The following is an 18232-nucleotide window of genomic DNA, read 5'->3' on the forward strand; positions in this document are numbered from 1 at the left end:
AATGTTACATCATACAATGACGCTTATATGGAATTATGTGCTTCTGACTTTGTGGCAAGAGTTTCCTGTTCCAGCACAACAATGTCCCATACAGAATCCCTCTGTTTATGGAGGACGTGAAACCAGACCTCACTGATCCTCACATCCATGATTTAATATTTAGAGCAAAAGTGGAAGCTGTAAAGATGGACCAACTCGCCATTTGCGCTTATTGATATCCACATATACAATATTCTGTATCATCCAAGATGACCTAAAGTGATTCATAAACTGAAGGAGGGAGGACTGTTTTGAAAGAGTTGTAAATTACAAACAGACGTATTTCATAGTTGTAGTTTTAAGCCACATCAGAATCCTATAATTTATCAAATCAAAACATAAATAAACAAAAACAAGTTGTTAATATTTGAATATGTGGCGTGAATTACAGTAAATGCTTGAATTGTGTAAATTCCGTCAAAGATGACCAGTGTCATGAGTGGGCAGTCAGTGACCACTAAAAGGGTGGTACAGATGACAAACAGTCACACCCTCAAATAATTCTCAAACTAAGCCAAAGTGCAGTTCCAGTGGCGGCTGTGCTGCAATTGCTTTTCCTTTTTAGCACCCAGCTCACTGTTATCAGTTTATTATAATCTTACTACCTTATTTTACTGTTTATTATCTTGTGTATCAATCTGGCATCAGTTCAGAAGATACAAAATAATGCATTAACAGATCAGTAACAGATTTAACAGATCAGTAGTTCATGGACATTCATATGTGAAACAAAAAGAGTGATCTGTTAAGCTTCATATGTTTGTTAATTACCTAATAAAGAACATTATGAATGTCATTATGCAGCACTACCATTAAATACACAAAAAGTCTTGAAAATCCAAAGGAATTTTTGAAAATATGGTCATTAATGTTCCATGGCACACTGAACCCCTGTGGGTGAGTTAGATTTTTCCATCACTTCAAACCTTTGAGGTAAATGATGTCGTGCAAAGCAGCACAGCAGCTGAGATCATTTAGACTTTCTAGTCCAGCCAAATAGACTTTGACTTGCTGCCGTCACTAATACCAATGTTTAGAAAGAATGCCAGATTTATTTTTCTACTTTGAGTGGTGATGGTAGTATAATATAATATAATATAATATAATCACTATGTTCATTCAATCGTAAACAAAAGTTAAAGAGTTAGTTCACCCAAAAATGAAAATAATGTCATTTATTACTCACCCTCATGCCGTTTCACACCCGTAAGTGTAACCTTTTGTGTCGAATCATGATTTAGATCGCGTATCAAACCGCCGAACTGCTGAAATCACGTGATTTTGGCGCTCCGAACCGCTGATTCGACACAAAGGATTCATAACACTCCAAAGCTTCATGAAGCAGTGTTTTGAAATTGGCCATCACTATATAAGTTGTTATTTTGCTTTTTTGGTGCACCAAAAATATTCTCGTTGCTTTATAATATTAATATTGAACCACTGTACTCACATGAACTGATTTAAATATGTTTTTAGTACATTAATGGATCTTGAGAGAGGAAATGTCATTGCTGGCTATGGCAGGCCCTTACTGAGCCATCGGATTTCAACAAAAATATTTTAATTTGTGTTCCGAAGATGAACGAAGGTCTTACGGGTGTGGAACGACATGAGGGTGAGTAATAAATGACATTATTTTCATTTTTGGGTGGACTAACCCTTTAAACACAAACACAAGAACATACTGAAATCAAATAAAAAAAGCCATTTCTGATTAATTATGTGTTGAATAAACTTTTAACTCATCTAAACATTATTTATAAAGTACTTGAATATAGGACTCCATAAATTAGTCTCTAGAAGATGTACATGCAAAATTCAACTATTTTATGAATCTATACAACTACTTTTTCTGCACTTTAATGCCTAGAAATACAGAATTCTGCATTATGACACAAAGATTTCCTCTTTCCTCTTCTATGGAGGTTTTCCCCACTCTATGTATTTCCTGAATACAGCACCATGGATTTAATAGTTCACTGCTCACAAACTTGGATTGGCGTCAGTATTACATTTGGCCGCTGCAGTGCAAACGATTAAATCAAGAGCTGTGGTACCGGACCACTGAGTTTGGATTTGACTTCTCTCGCTCAGTGCCAATCAAACTGAAAGGCTCAATGCTCAGAGCGTCTGCATGTGACATTGGAATGTACATCAAGTGATTTAACTTCACAAGATCCTCTCATTAATGCATATTATCCAATTATAGCACACGCTGAGTGCTCATTAATGAAAATTACTATTAGTTCCATTTTTCCACAAGTCGTTCAGGTTGACTATCAAAGGTGCTTACTAATGTGAATTCATGCAAACAGAGGGAAAACATTTTGAAATATGTAATCCTAATAAAAAGTCACTTCCTTGAGCAAAATGACAAACTTATTAGCAGAAAACAGCTTATAAACAAAACCATAACTAATACATATATAGTAACTGTAAGAAATGAATGTAATTTTAACTGCGAAATATTGAAAAAACGTTATGGGGAAAAAAAAAAAATTGTTAATAGGTTAACAATAAGTTCCCTTATTTGCAGGTAAAAACTGTAAAAGATCTAGCCAGACATTTCTTGTGATTTTACTGTAAAATACTGTTAAATGTATAGTTTTTAGAAGTAAAAAAAAAAAAAAAAAAAAAAGATGCACATTTGGGTTTTATGTTAGATCTTCTGTTATTTAATGAATGTTTAGTGCATTATTTTAGTGTCATGTGTGCAGTGGCGTGCACGGTGGTGGTGGTGGGGGGGGGGTGGGGGGTCTTGAGCCCCTGCCTCTTTGATCGCAAAAGTGAAAGTGCCCTTTGTGGTCGCATTGCGGTGCCCGCGCGTTCCCATATCTTCTCCCCCAGAACACGATTTCTACCTAGGGAGACCCACAACCACCAGCCCCTCCACTCAACTCATTCTTCAAATATGAACTGAATACATTAAATCTCAAATTATTCTCAGCTAAGTGAGCACTTGTATTTTACTCTTTGGATAGTCCAATAAAACCATATGGCATGCTTTTTTGATCCCACTCTATATTAAGTGTCTTCAACTACAGTATGTACTAACATTGCAGTTAATCTGTGTACCTGTATGTTTTTTTACATTGTACTTGAATTAAAAAACAAAAACAACTGCATGTAAATACATGTGTAATTAATTTCTGTAATTTCACCTATAATTAAATGGCTTACCCTTCTCTTACACCTTAACCCACCTTAAACCAATACTCGAAACCTGTCCCTAACCTAAAAGATATATCCCAGGAGCAAAAGTGTTTTGCAATACAACATGAACACAATAAGCACATTGTACCTAAAGGTACATAAAGGCTCATTATGTGAGTACTTGATAGTTAAAAAGTGATTTATTTATTGTGGAGGCAATTGTGAAGGCAAATCCTAATGATCTGTATTATGACATACTTCCTTATTGGAGTTTGGACATGGATATTATCTTACAGAGTCAGTGTACAAATTAAGTACATTTCAAAAGTAAAATCTGGCCACAAATGTTACCAGTGGGATTAATTACCAAAAAACAAACAAACATAAATGCACTGCATTCACTACGTCAACTGCGTATGACAACAGTTCAAATTGTTAAATAAAGTCGTAATTTTTGTTTTGTTTTGCGCACAAAATGTATTGTCATCGCTTCATAACATTAAGGTTGAACCACTGTAGTCACATGGAATGACTATTTCTTTACTACCTTTCAGGCTCTCAAAAGGTGGTTCTATGTGTGGTTTAGAAACCCTCTGATTTCATCAAAAATATCTAAATTTGTGTTCCGAAGATGAACAAAGGTCTTACGGGTTTGGGACGACATGAGGGTTAGTAGGCCTACCTAATGACAGAAATTTCATTTTTGGTGATCTAACCCTTTAATTGTGGTAATCTTTGGACCAATATTTTTATACACCTTATTGCTGAGGAGCCTACTGCACTTTGAATTATGGGTGGCACTTCAGGTTTGGGGAACTTCCATTCAAAAAGACTGGAACGAATCACTTCAAATCATAAGGTTGCCCTACAAATAAAGCTTATCTGTCAGCTTGACTGAATCCATCAAATTTCCTTCGTTTTATTATCAGATATCATGAGAATAACGTAATGCTTGGTATTTTAACATGACATGTTATAACAAGAATATCTGTGGCAAGAGCTCTTTTCAGTCGCTTCATTCTTTTCCTCATGATTTTTTCTTTTTTCCTTTTGCATTCTGCTATAATAGTATGAAAAAGAACAATACTGCACATTTGTGGTCTGTTCTCTCGATTTATTTTACGATATGCAGGAAGAATCTCTCGTTTTTTTCTCCTCAAATCCTCACGTCTTTCCACACTGTAAAAAATGAATGTGATTTTAACGGTAAAATATTGTAAAAATGCTACAGATTGTAAATAGGTTAACAGTAAGTTCCCGTATACAGGGGAAAACTGTAAAAGCTCTTACCAGATATTTTATGTAATTTTCACAGTAAAATGCTGTAAATTTGACAATTTTTTAGAAGTAAAAAAGAACAAATAAATGTATAATTTGCAGTCAAAAACTGTAAACTGATATTCCCACAATTCCTTGTGTGACACTCCACATTTGAAAGTATTTTGTTTAAAAAAAAAAAATCATGTTTCTTAATAGTTTTTGTTATCAGTTATGTACATTAGGGTTTTATGTTACATCTTCTGTTGTTTAATGAATGTTTATTGCATTATGTAAGTGTTGTGTGATTCTTTGCACCTTCTTTATATCAGTATATACTTCAGCTTGTGGAAAAGCTATTTGTGATGAACTCTGATTTTTCATGTGGCTTTCTCTTTTACCACCTGCAATTGTGGTGGTTGTCAGTATAAGTTAAAGGTACAAAACAGATTTTAGTAGTAATGTGCATTGTTGAATTTACTGGTTTACATTCAAATTTTCTTGTTTGTAAATTACAGTTTTATACTGTAAAAATTACAGTTTGTTCTGTAAATGTGTTTGTTCTGTAAATATTTTTTACAGTGCATGTTTGTTTTCACAGGTAAATTCAATTTATTATCTGTCAAAATGAAGGATATCACTTTGAAATAGTATCACGCAATGCTAAAGTTAATGAAAATTTTTAAATAAGGGAACATGGTATATAATACAGATATTACTACAGTGATATTTAACCCATCTATTATTGCTGTGGAAAGACTTAATAATTCTTTTAATGTTCGCTAGTTGATGGGTGAGTAGAATAATGACATCTCATTGTTTTTTTTTTAAACTTATTGCGTTCATAGAGCGAGCCTTTCACTGATTGTTTACAGCTTAACGGAATATACACCCATGATTCGTGCAAAGCATAATGGGGTGTAGAAATAAGGTGGATAAGTTCATTTTGTTGATATAAGATGTTATCATAGCATAGTTATCATTATTATTATTGTAATGTGTGCTTTATAGGTTTAATAACTTTGTATTAAAAATAAAAGTAACTTTTTCCCCCCAAATACTCACTGACCCCAGCGAGTATTACACATACTCGCTTTTTGATCTCATCGTAAGTGTATGTTACCATAAACATGATTGCGCTCTTGAATCACAGCATAGCAGACTGTGGCTGTTTTATGAGTAACATCAGCAATGCAATCAAACTTTATATGAACATGACACAGTGTGTTATCCATGAGCTCTGAAGCCATGTCCACATGTTGTGGTGAGACTGTGATCTCATAGCTCTATCACAGTGACTCACATGAAACAGAGGCCCTCACACTCTGAGCTGGGTGGACCGCCAGGCTACATATTAAATCCAGACATCCCAGTGGGACTGCCAAACGTAGGAAATGACCTACGATGTGTCAGCATGCAAAAGTACAACGTCACAGAGGGATTAAAAAAGGGCTCTGGGAGAAGGTGAGCGTCTGTATGTGTGTGTGTGAGAGAGAGAAAGTGTGCTATTGGGTGGAGGCTGGTGGGGGCTGGACTTCCAGGAAAGCGTGTTTACTATGGCAGCATTAGATGTGAGGAGACTGCCAATGAAGCAGCAGAGAAACACACAGAAAACACTGAAGGATGAAGCAGATGTTGGATGTTAGTAGTGTAGTGTGTGTGTGTGTGTGTGTGTGTGTGTGTGTGTGTGTGTGTGTGTGTGTGATGTGATATTGTGTAAAGTATACTGGCATTAAAGAATATTGATTACTTATGTTGGAAGATGACATCTTTGTTTCAAAGATAATCTTTTGCATTTAAATTTAGCAAAAATCACAAACTGAAACTCACAAGTCTCTTCCTTTTAGATAAGGAACGCCCCGAATTTAGTAATCATTTTAATCATTTTTATTCTCTGCTTTTATTGTCATTTTTATTTCTTATGCATCTGTTGTGATTATTTTATTAATTCCTTTTTTTTATGTAAAGGACTTTGAATTACAATTGTGTATGAAATGTGCTATATAAATAAACTTGCCTTGCCAAAGTTTATTTCTATGATGATATATCCGAAATGAGTTGCTACACAAAATGAAAGTTTATTTCTGTGATATATCTGAGATGAGTTGCAACACTAAAAGACAACACTTTTGGGAGGCCACTGCCACCTAGTGGCAGATCAAAATATTTCAAGAGGGAGGGAAGGGAACATGTCACAAGAAGAGTAGAACATTTGTTCTGGGGTCTCACTGAAAACACACACGTTTGTTTCACCATATTAGTGAGGACATTGCATAGACTTCCACTGATTTTATATCAGCTTAATGATATTTTCTATCACCTAACCCAACGGCTACCGATCACAGAAACGTGCAAAACACTAGATTTGAATAAAAACCGATAAATAAGCCTTTTTAACTAGTGAGGACCAGTAAAATGTCCTTACTAGTTGGTTGTCATAATATTTCACTATATAAGTGAGGATATTTGGCTCTCACAAGTGTAGCCAAACCTGTACGCACACACAGAGAAAGACTGTTCAAAAGTTGGTAAGATTTTGTACTGTTTTTGAAAGACAATTTTGCATCATATTAAACCAAGAATTTTTTTTTTTTTAATTAAACTTTTGAAAAGATTACAAAAGAAAAATGTGTGTACAAAGTAAAAGCCAATGTGTAAGAACTTGTATGTGCCCATATGAGATTTATTTGAACTCATTGTATTATCATTACATTACAATAACCAAAAAGGTTAAACAGGGAATTGCAAGAATGAAAATCAAGAGCAAAAAAAAAAAAAAATGGCGTTTAAGTCCATTTATTTATTCATGTATTAACAGATCCAACAAGATCAAAGTACATACATTTGATTTTTTGGGAAAATTAAACAATTTTAAACTTGTAACAAAAATATAAGAAATTCTCTGTCCAGAGCTGTTACATTAAATAAAATTTCAGCCAAAGTTTTTTTCAATTTAGTGCCTTCATCATTTGTCAGACCGTCCTCGACACAACCGTATCACGACAACGTCATAATACACAACAGCACAGACTTAAAGAATTAAGTTATCACTGAACCCATTGTGTATTGATGATGTTACACAGTAAATCACAACATGATTACGGAATATATAACAATTGCTCTAGGCAGACAACAAAGTTCTCTAACCTGTTGCTTTGTGATGGAACGAAAAATCCAACACATAGAAACACTGTTTTTGTTCATTATAGCATTAAAGTAAGCCATGAATAATTAAACCACAGTATATACAAAAACATCAAGGCACGCACACCCTCACACATACTAACTTAAAGTAACACTTTAAAGGATAAATTAAAAGGCAAAGCAAAGAGGAGGCTAACAAAAGACAATGGCACCAACAAAAGTGCTCATACACACTCACACGACATCTGAGGACGAACATTTACTTTAGACACTAGCAAAATGATGCGCCTGTGAAGGGGAAAAGCAATTACTACTGCAGTGACCCAACAGCAAGACAGCACAAGGGAAATAGAGAGGGTAGACCAGCTACAGGTTCACTATGTGTACAGATGAGGTGGATGTAGGGAGTTCTCTCAGAATCCAGAGGGTGTCAGGACGTTCATGTCTCTGTGTTTGAGTTTATGAGGTCGGGTCACCTGTCTCTTCCCCTCCATGGTGGGAATCTCCATCTTGGGGGGAGCTTTGAAGTTGGTGGGGTCCTCGGCCAAGCGGGTGGCCTGAGCCTTCATCACTTCCATAGGGGTGGGTTTCTGAGCTCCCTTATAGGACTGCAGGGCAAAGCCCCCTGTGAATACACAGGAATGACTTTGGGTGTGTTTACACAGATTAGAGGGTGAAGTCCGATGAACTTCCAACATCTGAAGCACTGCATGTGTAAAAAGCTGCCTGCAGAGCTCTACACATTTTTATACAGTGGTTAGTTCTGGTCCTTGAATTTGATTGGTCAAGCAGTGTTAATATGTAGTAGAACAGAGTTAGTCTCAGTCTGCAGTGGTTAGTACAAATTAGAGTCTTCTCAGGTCCTAAGATCTGTACCTGACCCGAATCGACCCGTATCGTGTTCTTACTCGAACACAAAATGCATAAATGAATTTTTTTTCTTAAAAGAAAAACCCGACTCGAGAAAGAACCGATAAGTCTGACCTGACCACATGTAGCCTATTTTTCGAACCTGACTGGACCAGAACGTAAATGGCATTGACGTGTGCACAGCCTGCAGCCCTGCTGTCAGTCAGGAAAAATCCCGGTGTCCTGCTGACTGATTTGGCTGCTGCTCCATTAGGCTACTTTGATTCATTTATTTAGTTATATACTTTATATTATTGCCTGCCCGATGGATACAAGTTATTTCTGAGTTAGGCTTTCAATTGTGACCAGTGGATAGGAAAAATAAACATGATAGCTTGATAAAAATTAAATCATGGATTCACTGTGCAACTATTTACCTCATCTCCAGCAAACAAGTGTAATGAAGTGAGTGGGTTTTCCTGATGGATCTCATTTCTATAAGATTGATTTCTGTGTGCGAAGTTATATGATAGAGCAATAATATGAACAGTGAAAGTAACAGTAGCCATACAAAACATTTTAACAGGCATAATTAGGCATGAAAATAACAGAAGGAAATATCTATTAGCTAAGCCAACTAATTTGATTCATATTCTTTTGGTTTCTCTACCCAATATTTTTAAAAATTAAAAATGCAATGAAAATACAGGTATTGATACTCAGTATCTAGTACTAAAAATAAAAGTATTGTGGAAAAAGTGGTATCGGTGCATCCCTACTTTAAATTATGAGTAGACTGTAGATAAACTAAAGGTTGGGAGCAATGTGTGACAAAAACCACCAAAAACTACTGTTATTTTTTCCCTTGTGATGTAGGAATGATAAAAAGGGAATATCTGATCAACTCATGCTGCTAGAATGGATTATTTGAATGCAAGTGGGAGTCAGTAGGATCATTTTGATGTTTAAAAAAAGAGTGTATGCAGAAAGGATTTTGTACATGTAAAGTGCATCGTGTGGTTTACCTGTTGCGGCTGGATCTGTACCTGGGTCAGTGGTGGACTTGCTGACTTGAGGCCTAGGTCCATATGCGCCCCAGCGCTCTACAGGTCCATCACCTGAAGCCAGATCTACACTGGAGCTGGAGCTCATGCTCATCTCAGAGCCTGTGAGAGATGCGGTGGAGCCCTGACTAGTGAACCAGCCCCTGCCAAACACACACACAAAATTAGCACCCACAAAATGATTAATGCAAAACAAAGGGTGTGAAGCTTCTGACTCGCTCAGCACCTGCGTCTCTGCTTGGGTGAGGATTGAGGGGTCCCAGAAGGCGTTGACTGAGTAGATGATGGCTGTTTCTCTTCTTTGGCATCCACACTCTGCATTTGAAGCTTCTACAACATCCAATACACACAATTTATGCTTTTAAAAAAAACTGTTTTGGACATGTCAGACCAAAATCTATCCTTTGACATTTGGAGTTGACGTTAGGAGGATCTCTGCCTACATGCATTGACTCTGCCAGACGATGGTATCGGGTCTCCTCTGCATTCAGGCCTTTGTGTGGAGTGTATCCTGTGTCAGTCAGTCCTGCCTGCTTCTCGAACTTGTGCATGCTCTCCTGGGTCTGCTCTGTAACGCAACACAACAGGTCCAATTAAGACCACTATTTTTTTACTAAACAGCAGTTAAAGAGTTAGTTCACCCAAAAATGAAAATTCTGTCATTAATTACTAATACTCACATTGTTCCAAAACTGTAATACTTGCGTTCATCTTCGGAACACAAATGAAGCTTTCTGTCCCTCCATTGTCAGCTACGCAACTACCACCACTTTAATGCTTCAAAAAGTTCGTAAAACTAATCCATATGAAATCTTATGAGTTTGGAACAACATGAGGGTGAGTAAATGATGACAGAATTTTTATTTTTGGGTGAACTATCCCTTTAACACTGTGAAATTTGATGCATGAGGCAGTCATCATAACATTCTTACTGATAATGAGGGAGTTCATGACAGACGAAGCCTTGGCTTTCACCACAGGAACTGGAGGTCTAGTGGATTCAAAAGTAGCACTTTGTTTTACCCCTCCTTCTGACTCATCCTCCTAAATATATACAGGAGATATCAGAAGAATTGTTAGCATATAGACTAATTGTGGTATGGAAATGATATATATATATATATATGTGTGTGTGTGTGTGTGTGTGTCGTATTTGGTTATTGCTCCATCTTTTAATTCTAATGTCTGAAAACAATTTTAACATCTTTATGCATAGCCCACATTTTAATGATTTATGTTGAATAATGAATATGCACTTGAATTGGCACTGTTTTCTGGACAATTTACAAATTATGCATTTATGTCAGTAAGTGACAAACTTACATTAAATGTTTATTTATATATATATATATATATATATATATATATATATATTTTTTTTTTTTTTTTTTTTTTTTTAATGCTGAACAATTTGGTTGAAGTTTGGTCCTTTACAGTCTTTTACTAAAATCAAAGAATGACATGATGAAATAGACTGCATTTCTTATATTAGACTTATATTTTCATTAAAAGATGAATAAAATAAATTGTAAAAATGAACACTGGAAATTAATATATAATTAAAACAAAAACAAAGTGTGAGAAGCACTGACCAACATCAAAACACACAGCAGTGACTTTGTATTGAATTGTACTTAATAGTTTCTCAATCAAGGCAGGGCAAGTTAAAATTGAGATATACATGAATAGACATTATACAACCAAATGGTTTACTGTGACCTTCAATTTGCATGTTCCTGCGGGCAAATCGGTCAAAGAATAAGCAATGCACACAAACCTCAGCAAGTCGTGCAAACTTCCTCTCCGGTATAACAGGTCGCCTCCACAGGTTGTTAATATTAATGTCAGTTGGAGGTGGAGACATTGGCCGCTCAAGATTATCATCATAGCTGAGAGCTCGACGGGTCATCCCGACGGGGATGGACATCCCTCCGAGGAGTCCCTCTGAGGAACCTGGACCTGCTTCCAGGGCTGAGATAAAAGAGCAAAGCAACAACATATGAACAAACAGCCACTATTTAATGAATTAAAAAGGAGAAACTGCTGTGATATATCTATTAAACGTAATGAAAATGTAGGTTAATGTTTGTTAATACCCTTGACAAGCCTTTAAAAAGTTCACTTTATGCACTGTAATGTGTAACATAAACAGGTCTAAATCTCTCCTTTACCTGGAAGGTCTCCAGGTCTGGACACCATGGCTACTGAATGAAGTGGTTCTGTTAGACCAAAAAGTGAAGACAGCCTGGACAAACCCAATCTAAGGAGACTGGATCAAAACTATAGAGGAAATCAAGAGAAAGAAACAAGTTACATATTAACCAAGCAATATTTGATTTGAAGGCCAAAGAACCATCCAACAGCCTTAGATTAATCATTAAAGAGACACAATTCTGCAATACTCTGGTACTGTGTTCAATTGACCCGCCCCCCGCATCACTGTGAAAGTGACCAACACAACATCATCACAGATGAATGAGTGGCTGAAATTCAAAAACCCCTGATATTATATGAATACAATGTGTCATGTATTATTATAATTGTATACATATAAGGAATATCATACAACCATGACTTTTTTATTCATGTTTTAATTTACATAGTAAGTAAGTATACAAATTCTATTGTGCAGCACCTTATTTGACAAAAATAAAAATGCAATATTTTGTTGTAAATGACAAACAAGTAATGATTACATTCATTCTCGACGTCTAGCAAACATGTGGAATGCATTACTTTGCCCATTAATGGTATGATATTTGACATGATATTTGACAATGACATGATATTTTTGTGTCCAAGTGCATTATTTCCTTTTAAAATAATTTGATAAATTTGTGACATATATTGCTTTATTCTATAAAACCTATTTAGTTTGAATTCATTCTTAGTACTTTTAAATAATACATATTATTTTGTTGGTAACACTTTACAATAAGGCTCATTAGTTAAAACATTAATGAACTAACCATGAGCAATACATTTGTTACTGTATTTACTAATCTTCGTTAACATTAGTTAATGAAAATACAGCTGTTCATTTTTTTTTCATGTTAGTTCACAGTGCATTAACTAATGTTAACAAGATTTTAATAATGTGTTAGTAAATGTTGAAATTAACATTAACAAAGATTAATAAATTCTGTATAAGTGCAGTTCATTAGTTCATGTTAACTAATGTAGTTAACTAATGTTAACTAATGAATCTTATCGTAAAGTGTTACCATTTTGTTTTATCCCAAACCCCCAAAATGCCAGGTGGTGCAACTGTACGAACAAATGAACAGATGAGAAAACTATTTAAAATGGTTAAATTAAATTCAGAGGACCCCAACTGATCCTTGTGGCAGAGTAAAAAGGTTTGTAGATCTCTCGCAAATACTGGTAAAAACCAGTGTTGGGCACGTTACTTTAAAAAAGTAATTAGTTATAGTTACTAGTTACTTCTCAAAAATAGTAACTGAGTTACATCATTATAAAAGTAACTAATTACCAGGGAAAGTAACTATTGCGTTACTTTAAAAAAACAAACAAAACAAAAAAAAAAAACATTCAAATATGCAAAATAACTTGGATGCCCCAATATTAAATAGAAGTCAAAAAATAAATTATGCTTGATCCGACTCGTGACTCATGATCCGCTCTTGCTCACGACAAGAAATTTCTCTGTACTGTACTAGGTGTTGGTAGCCATTAAAGAAAACGTAGTTTCATATTTATGTTTAAATAGGCCTATGTTATGTTTTAAATTTATCTATTGAATTATGAAAAGTGAACAGCACGAGTAAGATCGAATACATCATAAGATGCGCAATATATCGGGAGACATGGAGTGGGTCAGACATGATTTTGACCACTTCATTAAGTTTTGTTTTTTAGAAAGCCTTACTTTAAAGTGAATTTTGTTTTGTACAAATTGTATTCTTAATTTTAATCAATGTTTCATCAACCACTTGCCTGGATTTAATAAATAAGAAGCAAATATAGCAGACAATATAATCATGACATGGAGGTGCCGGCGCGATCACTTGCACGTGAACTGGAACGCGTCTTATAGACTAAATGAACCGAAACTTAGCGTATAGGCTGCTTGCCTCACAGACATGAGAAATTTATCTATAGAAAGCTTAAAATGTCTACTTTTTAAACTAAATAATTCAAAATGAAAAGAAATAGGCTACCCTGATTATGTAATCCGAATGAAATGTGCATTCTCTCTCTTAGGCGCGCCCAGTATGCGGAGCTGATGAGAGTCGGCAATGTCAACTTCATCTTTGCAGCCGACACTGATTCAGAAAACATTACTTTATTAATAAACAATTAAAATGTCTCCTTGCTGTTTTTGTCACATTCATAATCGTTACTTTTGCCAGTTTATGGCAAGCTTTACGCTTGAGTGCTATATAGCCTATATTACGTAACCACTCATTATTTTGGTTTAATCTCTCCAGTATTTAAGAAATTAAATTAATATAAATGTGATTAGTCAACTAATGGCTTAAATAAACTACTAGTCGACTAGAAAAAACATTTCACATATTTTTGATCCAGCATGTCACAAAGGGTATTCTGGTTTGAGCTCGCACTCTGCTCGCATGCTCTGACACAGACACACACACACACACATACAGAGCATCGTACATTATTAGGCTATCAGTTTAAAATTATATTTGTGTATGACTAACCTCTACTATTTCTTTACAACAAAACGCTTTGCAGGTCTATCATCTCTAGTCACACACCAATCGTCATCAGTTAGCATGTGTCCCGCCCCAACACACACACCAGAAAAAAAAAACTTTGCAGGTCCTATGGCTGAGAGAGAGCCTACTCAAAACCGCTTCAGTGAGCTCAATTATAGTAACGCGGCATTTTTTTGTCAGTAACGGTAACGGCGTTGTAACGGGGGAAAAAGTAATTCCTTTGATTACTCGTTACTGAAAAAAGTAACGCCGTTAGTAACACCGTTTATTTATAACGCAGTTATTCCCATCACTGGTAAAAACTGCTCATTTCAAGTATGGGTACTGGGCAGGTTGGTACACCTTCCATGTCAGGTGGCACACCTTCCATGTCAGGTGGCACAACTACAGTATATACATACAACTAATTTGGTTGTACCGCCTGACATAAAAAGTAAAAAAAAAAAAAATTATAATTTAAACACTTTGAAATGTTATTTAACAACTGAAACTTTTTTAAACACATTGTTCATGACTCAAAAATATGCATTACACTAGATTTTTTAAAAACCTTTCTTGAAGCTTGAAACTGAACTGTGCAAAAATGCATATAGAATAACATGGGACACCACATGCAAAACATTTGCATGTGCTGTCCACTATTTAACCATATGGTAACTCTTACCATGCCCAAGATAATGATACCTTATTTAAGACACTATTTATATCTTCCTTTTAATGACTTTTTCAATGACAAAGCCTTTGCATAAAGCTATCTGCTAAATGAACAGATGTAGATCATATGGAGGAGGTACTATGAATCTATCTGAGACAATATGGCTTTAATTTAGCATTATAAAAATCAAACTTCTTATAAACAAACGTCTTTTCTAGCTGAGTGCGTAACATATATGTTTATATCAAACGCATTTTTTTATTTTCATATCTACACACGCGTGTTTCATTATATTAAATGAAATGTGGCGATCTCTTACCAGCAAAGGGCGGCTGAAGCACCACTGCTATAGCACAGGTTGATCTTGCTGACAAGCTGAAGTTTGCTCAATCAGCATTGTGGGACACCAGGACAAGCACAGCCAGTATAAGGCAGAAAAAGCTGGAGAAGAACCAACAGTGACTTTAAAACATGAGGAACGTATGACTAACTGCAAGACAAACCTTTTGTCTGAAAAGATACCACATGTGCATCTGAACACGGTCTATAATACTGTTATTTAAGTGATAGCGCAACACTGAGCAGCAGTGTCGTGAGAATCCGAGCATGCTGGGAAGTGGGAATGGGACTACACTGTCCGGATGATGTTATGTAATGATATTCAGTTTCCGCTACGTCAAAAGCCAACTCACTAGCGTTAAACACAACAACCCGCGTTTGTTATCAAATATTATTTCGAATAAGTTTGAAAGTAGAAAAGGAACAATAACTGAAACAATGAATAACACCTACCATTTTAACAAATACGACAATATTTGTTGAATGGTATGTAAATGAGAGGACTAGCTGTTCAATCCAGTTTCGGCGACCTGAAACCGGTTTGAGGGATGCGCTCGCGCTGGCGAGCTAAAGAGAGCGGAAATCAGTTGTTTTTACCTGCTGAAGTGTTCCCGCGCCTCCCCTACAGCAGCTAACAGTCCAGCCGAAGTACTGAGGACACTTTTAACCGAATGGTTAAATTACACATCACATATGTTTGACAAAAGTTGGCCTTTGTATCCGCCATCACTTCCCCTTCCTTTAGGTCTCTGACAATAACCAACCACCAGACAGCACAACTGGAGCTGCAATTCCCCAATCTCGCGATGCTTTGGTTTGTTATTATCACAGCAACTGCTGCAGTACTTCAGCTAGCCGCACGGGGCAGTAAAAGACCTAAATACACAGCTGTTGTGCCAGATCATTCACCCAAACATAAATGTTAGTTATCATTTTCTTACGTTCATGACGTAGTAACGTAGTTTTGTACTTTTTCAGCATTACACGACTTTCTCTCATTTAATACAATACCTTCAACAGTAAGCTGTATGAAGAGACAAACACTGAACTCTGTTTTCCCTCTGTTTTTGCTTTTAATGAATTAGCAGATTGTTACTGTATATATGAGCATACACACACATCATCGCCAAAATTCAGTAATGGCACCAAACTAGACAAATTGTGTGTGATTCTTCAGTGATTAGTTAATAAGAAGCTTTCCTTTCCATTGGCATCCGGCTTCACGCACACCCTGTGGAGTTATAGAGCCTCATTTACTCACATAAGAAAGGACCCCCAAGGAACCAAGTGAAGCTGTTACTGTTAGCACCTGCTATAAACCTAAGTTAAAAAAAAAAAAACACAACAACACATTCAAAATAACAAAGAACATACATTTCTTAAAATTATGCCATAACATAATAAAACAGTTCAGTAATTTACAAAGAACATTAATAATTCCAAATATATTTAATGGCATAATAAAATAACAGAACGGATATGGTATGATCCTTGTGTCGTTGCCTCATATCTGAGTGTGCTTCGCAGTACATCAGGGATCCGTTTCTTTTGAAGAATGTGGGAAACTGAACAGTTCTGGGCACCATTGACTTCCATAGTATTTTTTATCTACTATGGAAGTCAATGGTGCCCCAAAGCAGCCTGGTTACAAACTTTCTTCAAAATATCTTCCTTTGTGTTCAACAGAACAAAGAAATTTATACAGGTTTGGAACAACCTGAGGGTGCGTAAATTATGACAGAATTTCCATTTTTGGGTGAACTATCCCTTTAAATAGTAATGCCGCTGTAACTGGTATGCTGGATTGCTTTGAGGAAATTAAAACCTTGATGGCTAGTAACTTTTTTGCAGCTTAATAAATCCAAAACCAAAATGCTGATTCTAGGCTCTGCTCACCCTGTTGAAAAAAAACCAGCACATGATGGTTAGGTATTTTTTGAAGCATGGCGGCTGGTTTGAGCTGGTTTAAGCTGGTATTGAGATAGTTATAAGCTGGTCCTGGGCTGGAGCTAGTTGCTTAGGACCAGCTTAGGACCAGCACTTGACCAGCTTAAACCAGCTCATGACCAACTAAGGACCAGCTTAAACCAGCTCAAACCAGCTGCCATGTGTCAAAACGTACCTAACCACCTTATGCTGTTTTTTTCAACAGGGTAGCTCTGCCTCAGCTTTTTTTAAAGCTCAGGTAAAGGGTTAGTTCACCCAAAAATGAAAATTCTGTCATTAATTACTCACACTCATGTCGTTCCAAATCCACGAGACCTTAAAATGAAGAACACAAATGAAGATATTTTTGATGAAATCTGAAAGCTTTCTGTCCCTCATTAGGAGCAATGCAACTCACACATTCTAGGTCCAGAAAGGTAGTAAAGACATCATAAAAGTAATCCATTTGTGTCCAGTAGTTTGACTTCAATTTTATGAAGTGACGCGAGTGCTTTGTTTGCACAAAAAACATAATTTACCACTTTATTAACCATTCTCCTTATAGTGGACTTCAATTGGCCCCAAACGGTTGAAGGTCAAAATTACAGTTTTGGTGCTGCTTCAAAGGGCTTTAAACGATACCAGACAAGGAATAAGGGTTTTATCTAGCAAAACGATCTGTCATTTTCTAAAAAAAAATAAAAAATAATATACGTTTTAACTATAGACGCTCATCTTGAACTAGCTCTCTTCTTCTTCTTCTCTAATAGAATTCCGGCAGTGTAGATGCTGCTAAGTGTATTACTGCCCTCCACAGGTCAAAGTTTGAACTAATTGTTAAATACTTGCACTAGCATATTGTATAAACCCGATTCCAAAAAAGTTGGGACACTGTACAAATTATGAATAAAAAAGGAATGCAATGATGTGGAAGTTTCAAATTTCAATATTTTATTCAGAATACAACATAGATGACATATCAAATGTTTAAACTGAGAAAATGTATCATTTTAAGGGAAAAATAAGTTAATTTTAAATTTCATGGCATCAACACATCTCAAAAAAGTTGGGACAAGGCCATGTTTACCACTGTGTGACATCCC

General features: G+C 35.9%; 1 protein-coding gene across 3 annotated transcripts; it reads right to left on the reverse strand.

Annotated features, from left to right (window-relative positions):
• Positions 1-7229: 7229 nt before the first annotated feature.
• On the reverse strand, positions 7230-16010 carry kiaa1191 (KIAA1191 ortholog). 3 transcript variants are annotated; one of them, XM_051876686.1, is made up of 9 exons: positions 15801-16010; positions 15184-15305; positions 11678-11786; positions 11284-11477; positions 10439-10550; positions 9950-10074; positions 9733-9836; positions 9489-9649; positions 7230-8218 (listed from the first exon to the last, which is right to left on the reverse strand). In XM_051876686.1, the coding sequence occupies exons 3-9, from the start codon at positions 11703-11705 to the stop codon at positions 8007-8009; spliced, it is 936 nt and encodes a 311-aa protein (XP_051732646.1). In that variant the 5' UTR covers positions 11706-11786; positions 15184-15305; positions 15801-16010; the 3' UTR covers positions 7230-8006. The 3 variants fall into 3 exon arrangements, with proteins under 3 accessions (XP_051732646.1, XP_051732644.1, XP_051732645.1); XM_051876684.1 differs by having other exon boundaries at positions 9468-9649; XM_051876685.1 differs by lacking the exon at positions 15184-15305 and having other exon boundaries at positions 9468-9649; positions 15801-15980.
• Positions 16011-18232: the final 2222 nt, after the last annotated feature.

This window comes from Ctenopharyngodon idella, chromosome 21 (assembly GCF_019924925.1).
Source record: "Ctenopharyngodon idella isolate HZGC_01 chromosome 21, HZGC01, whole genome shotgun sequence".
Taxonomy (NCBI): domain Eukaryota; kingdom Metazoa; phylum Chordata; class Actinopteri; order Cypriniformes; family Xenocyprididae; genus Ctenopharyngodon; species Ctenopharyngodon idella.

Bases quoted from the DNA above. Each gene is read 5' to 3' on its own strand.
- kiaa1191 (XM_051876684.1), bottom strand. From the start codon at position 11,705: ATGGTGTCCAGACCTGGAGACCTTCCAG. The intron at 11,478-11,677 runs GTAAAGGAGAGA...CTTTTATCTCAG, and splicing joins CAGACCTGGAGACCTTCCAG to CCCTGGAAGCAGGTCCAGGT. The intron at 10,075-10,438 runs GTAAGAATGTTA...GTTGCGTTACAG, and splicing joins CATGAACTCCCTCATTATCA to AGCAGACCCAGGAGAGCATG.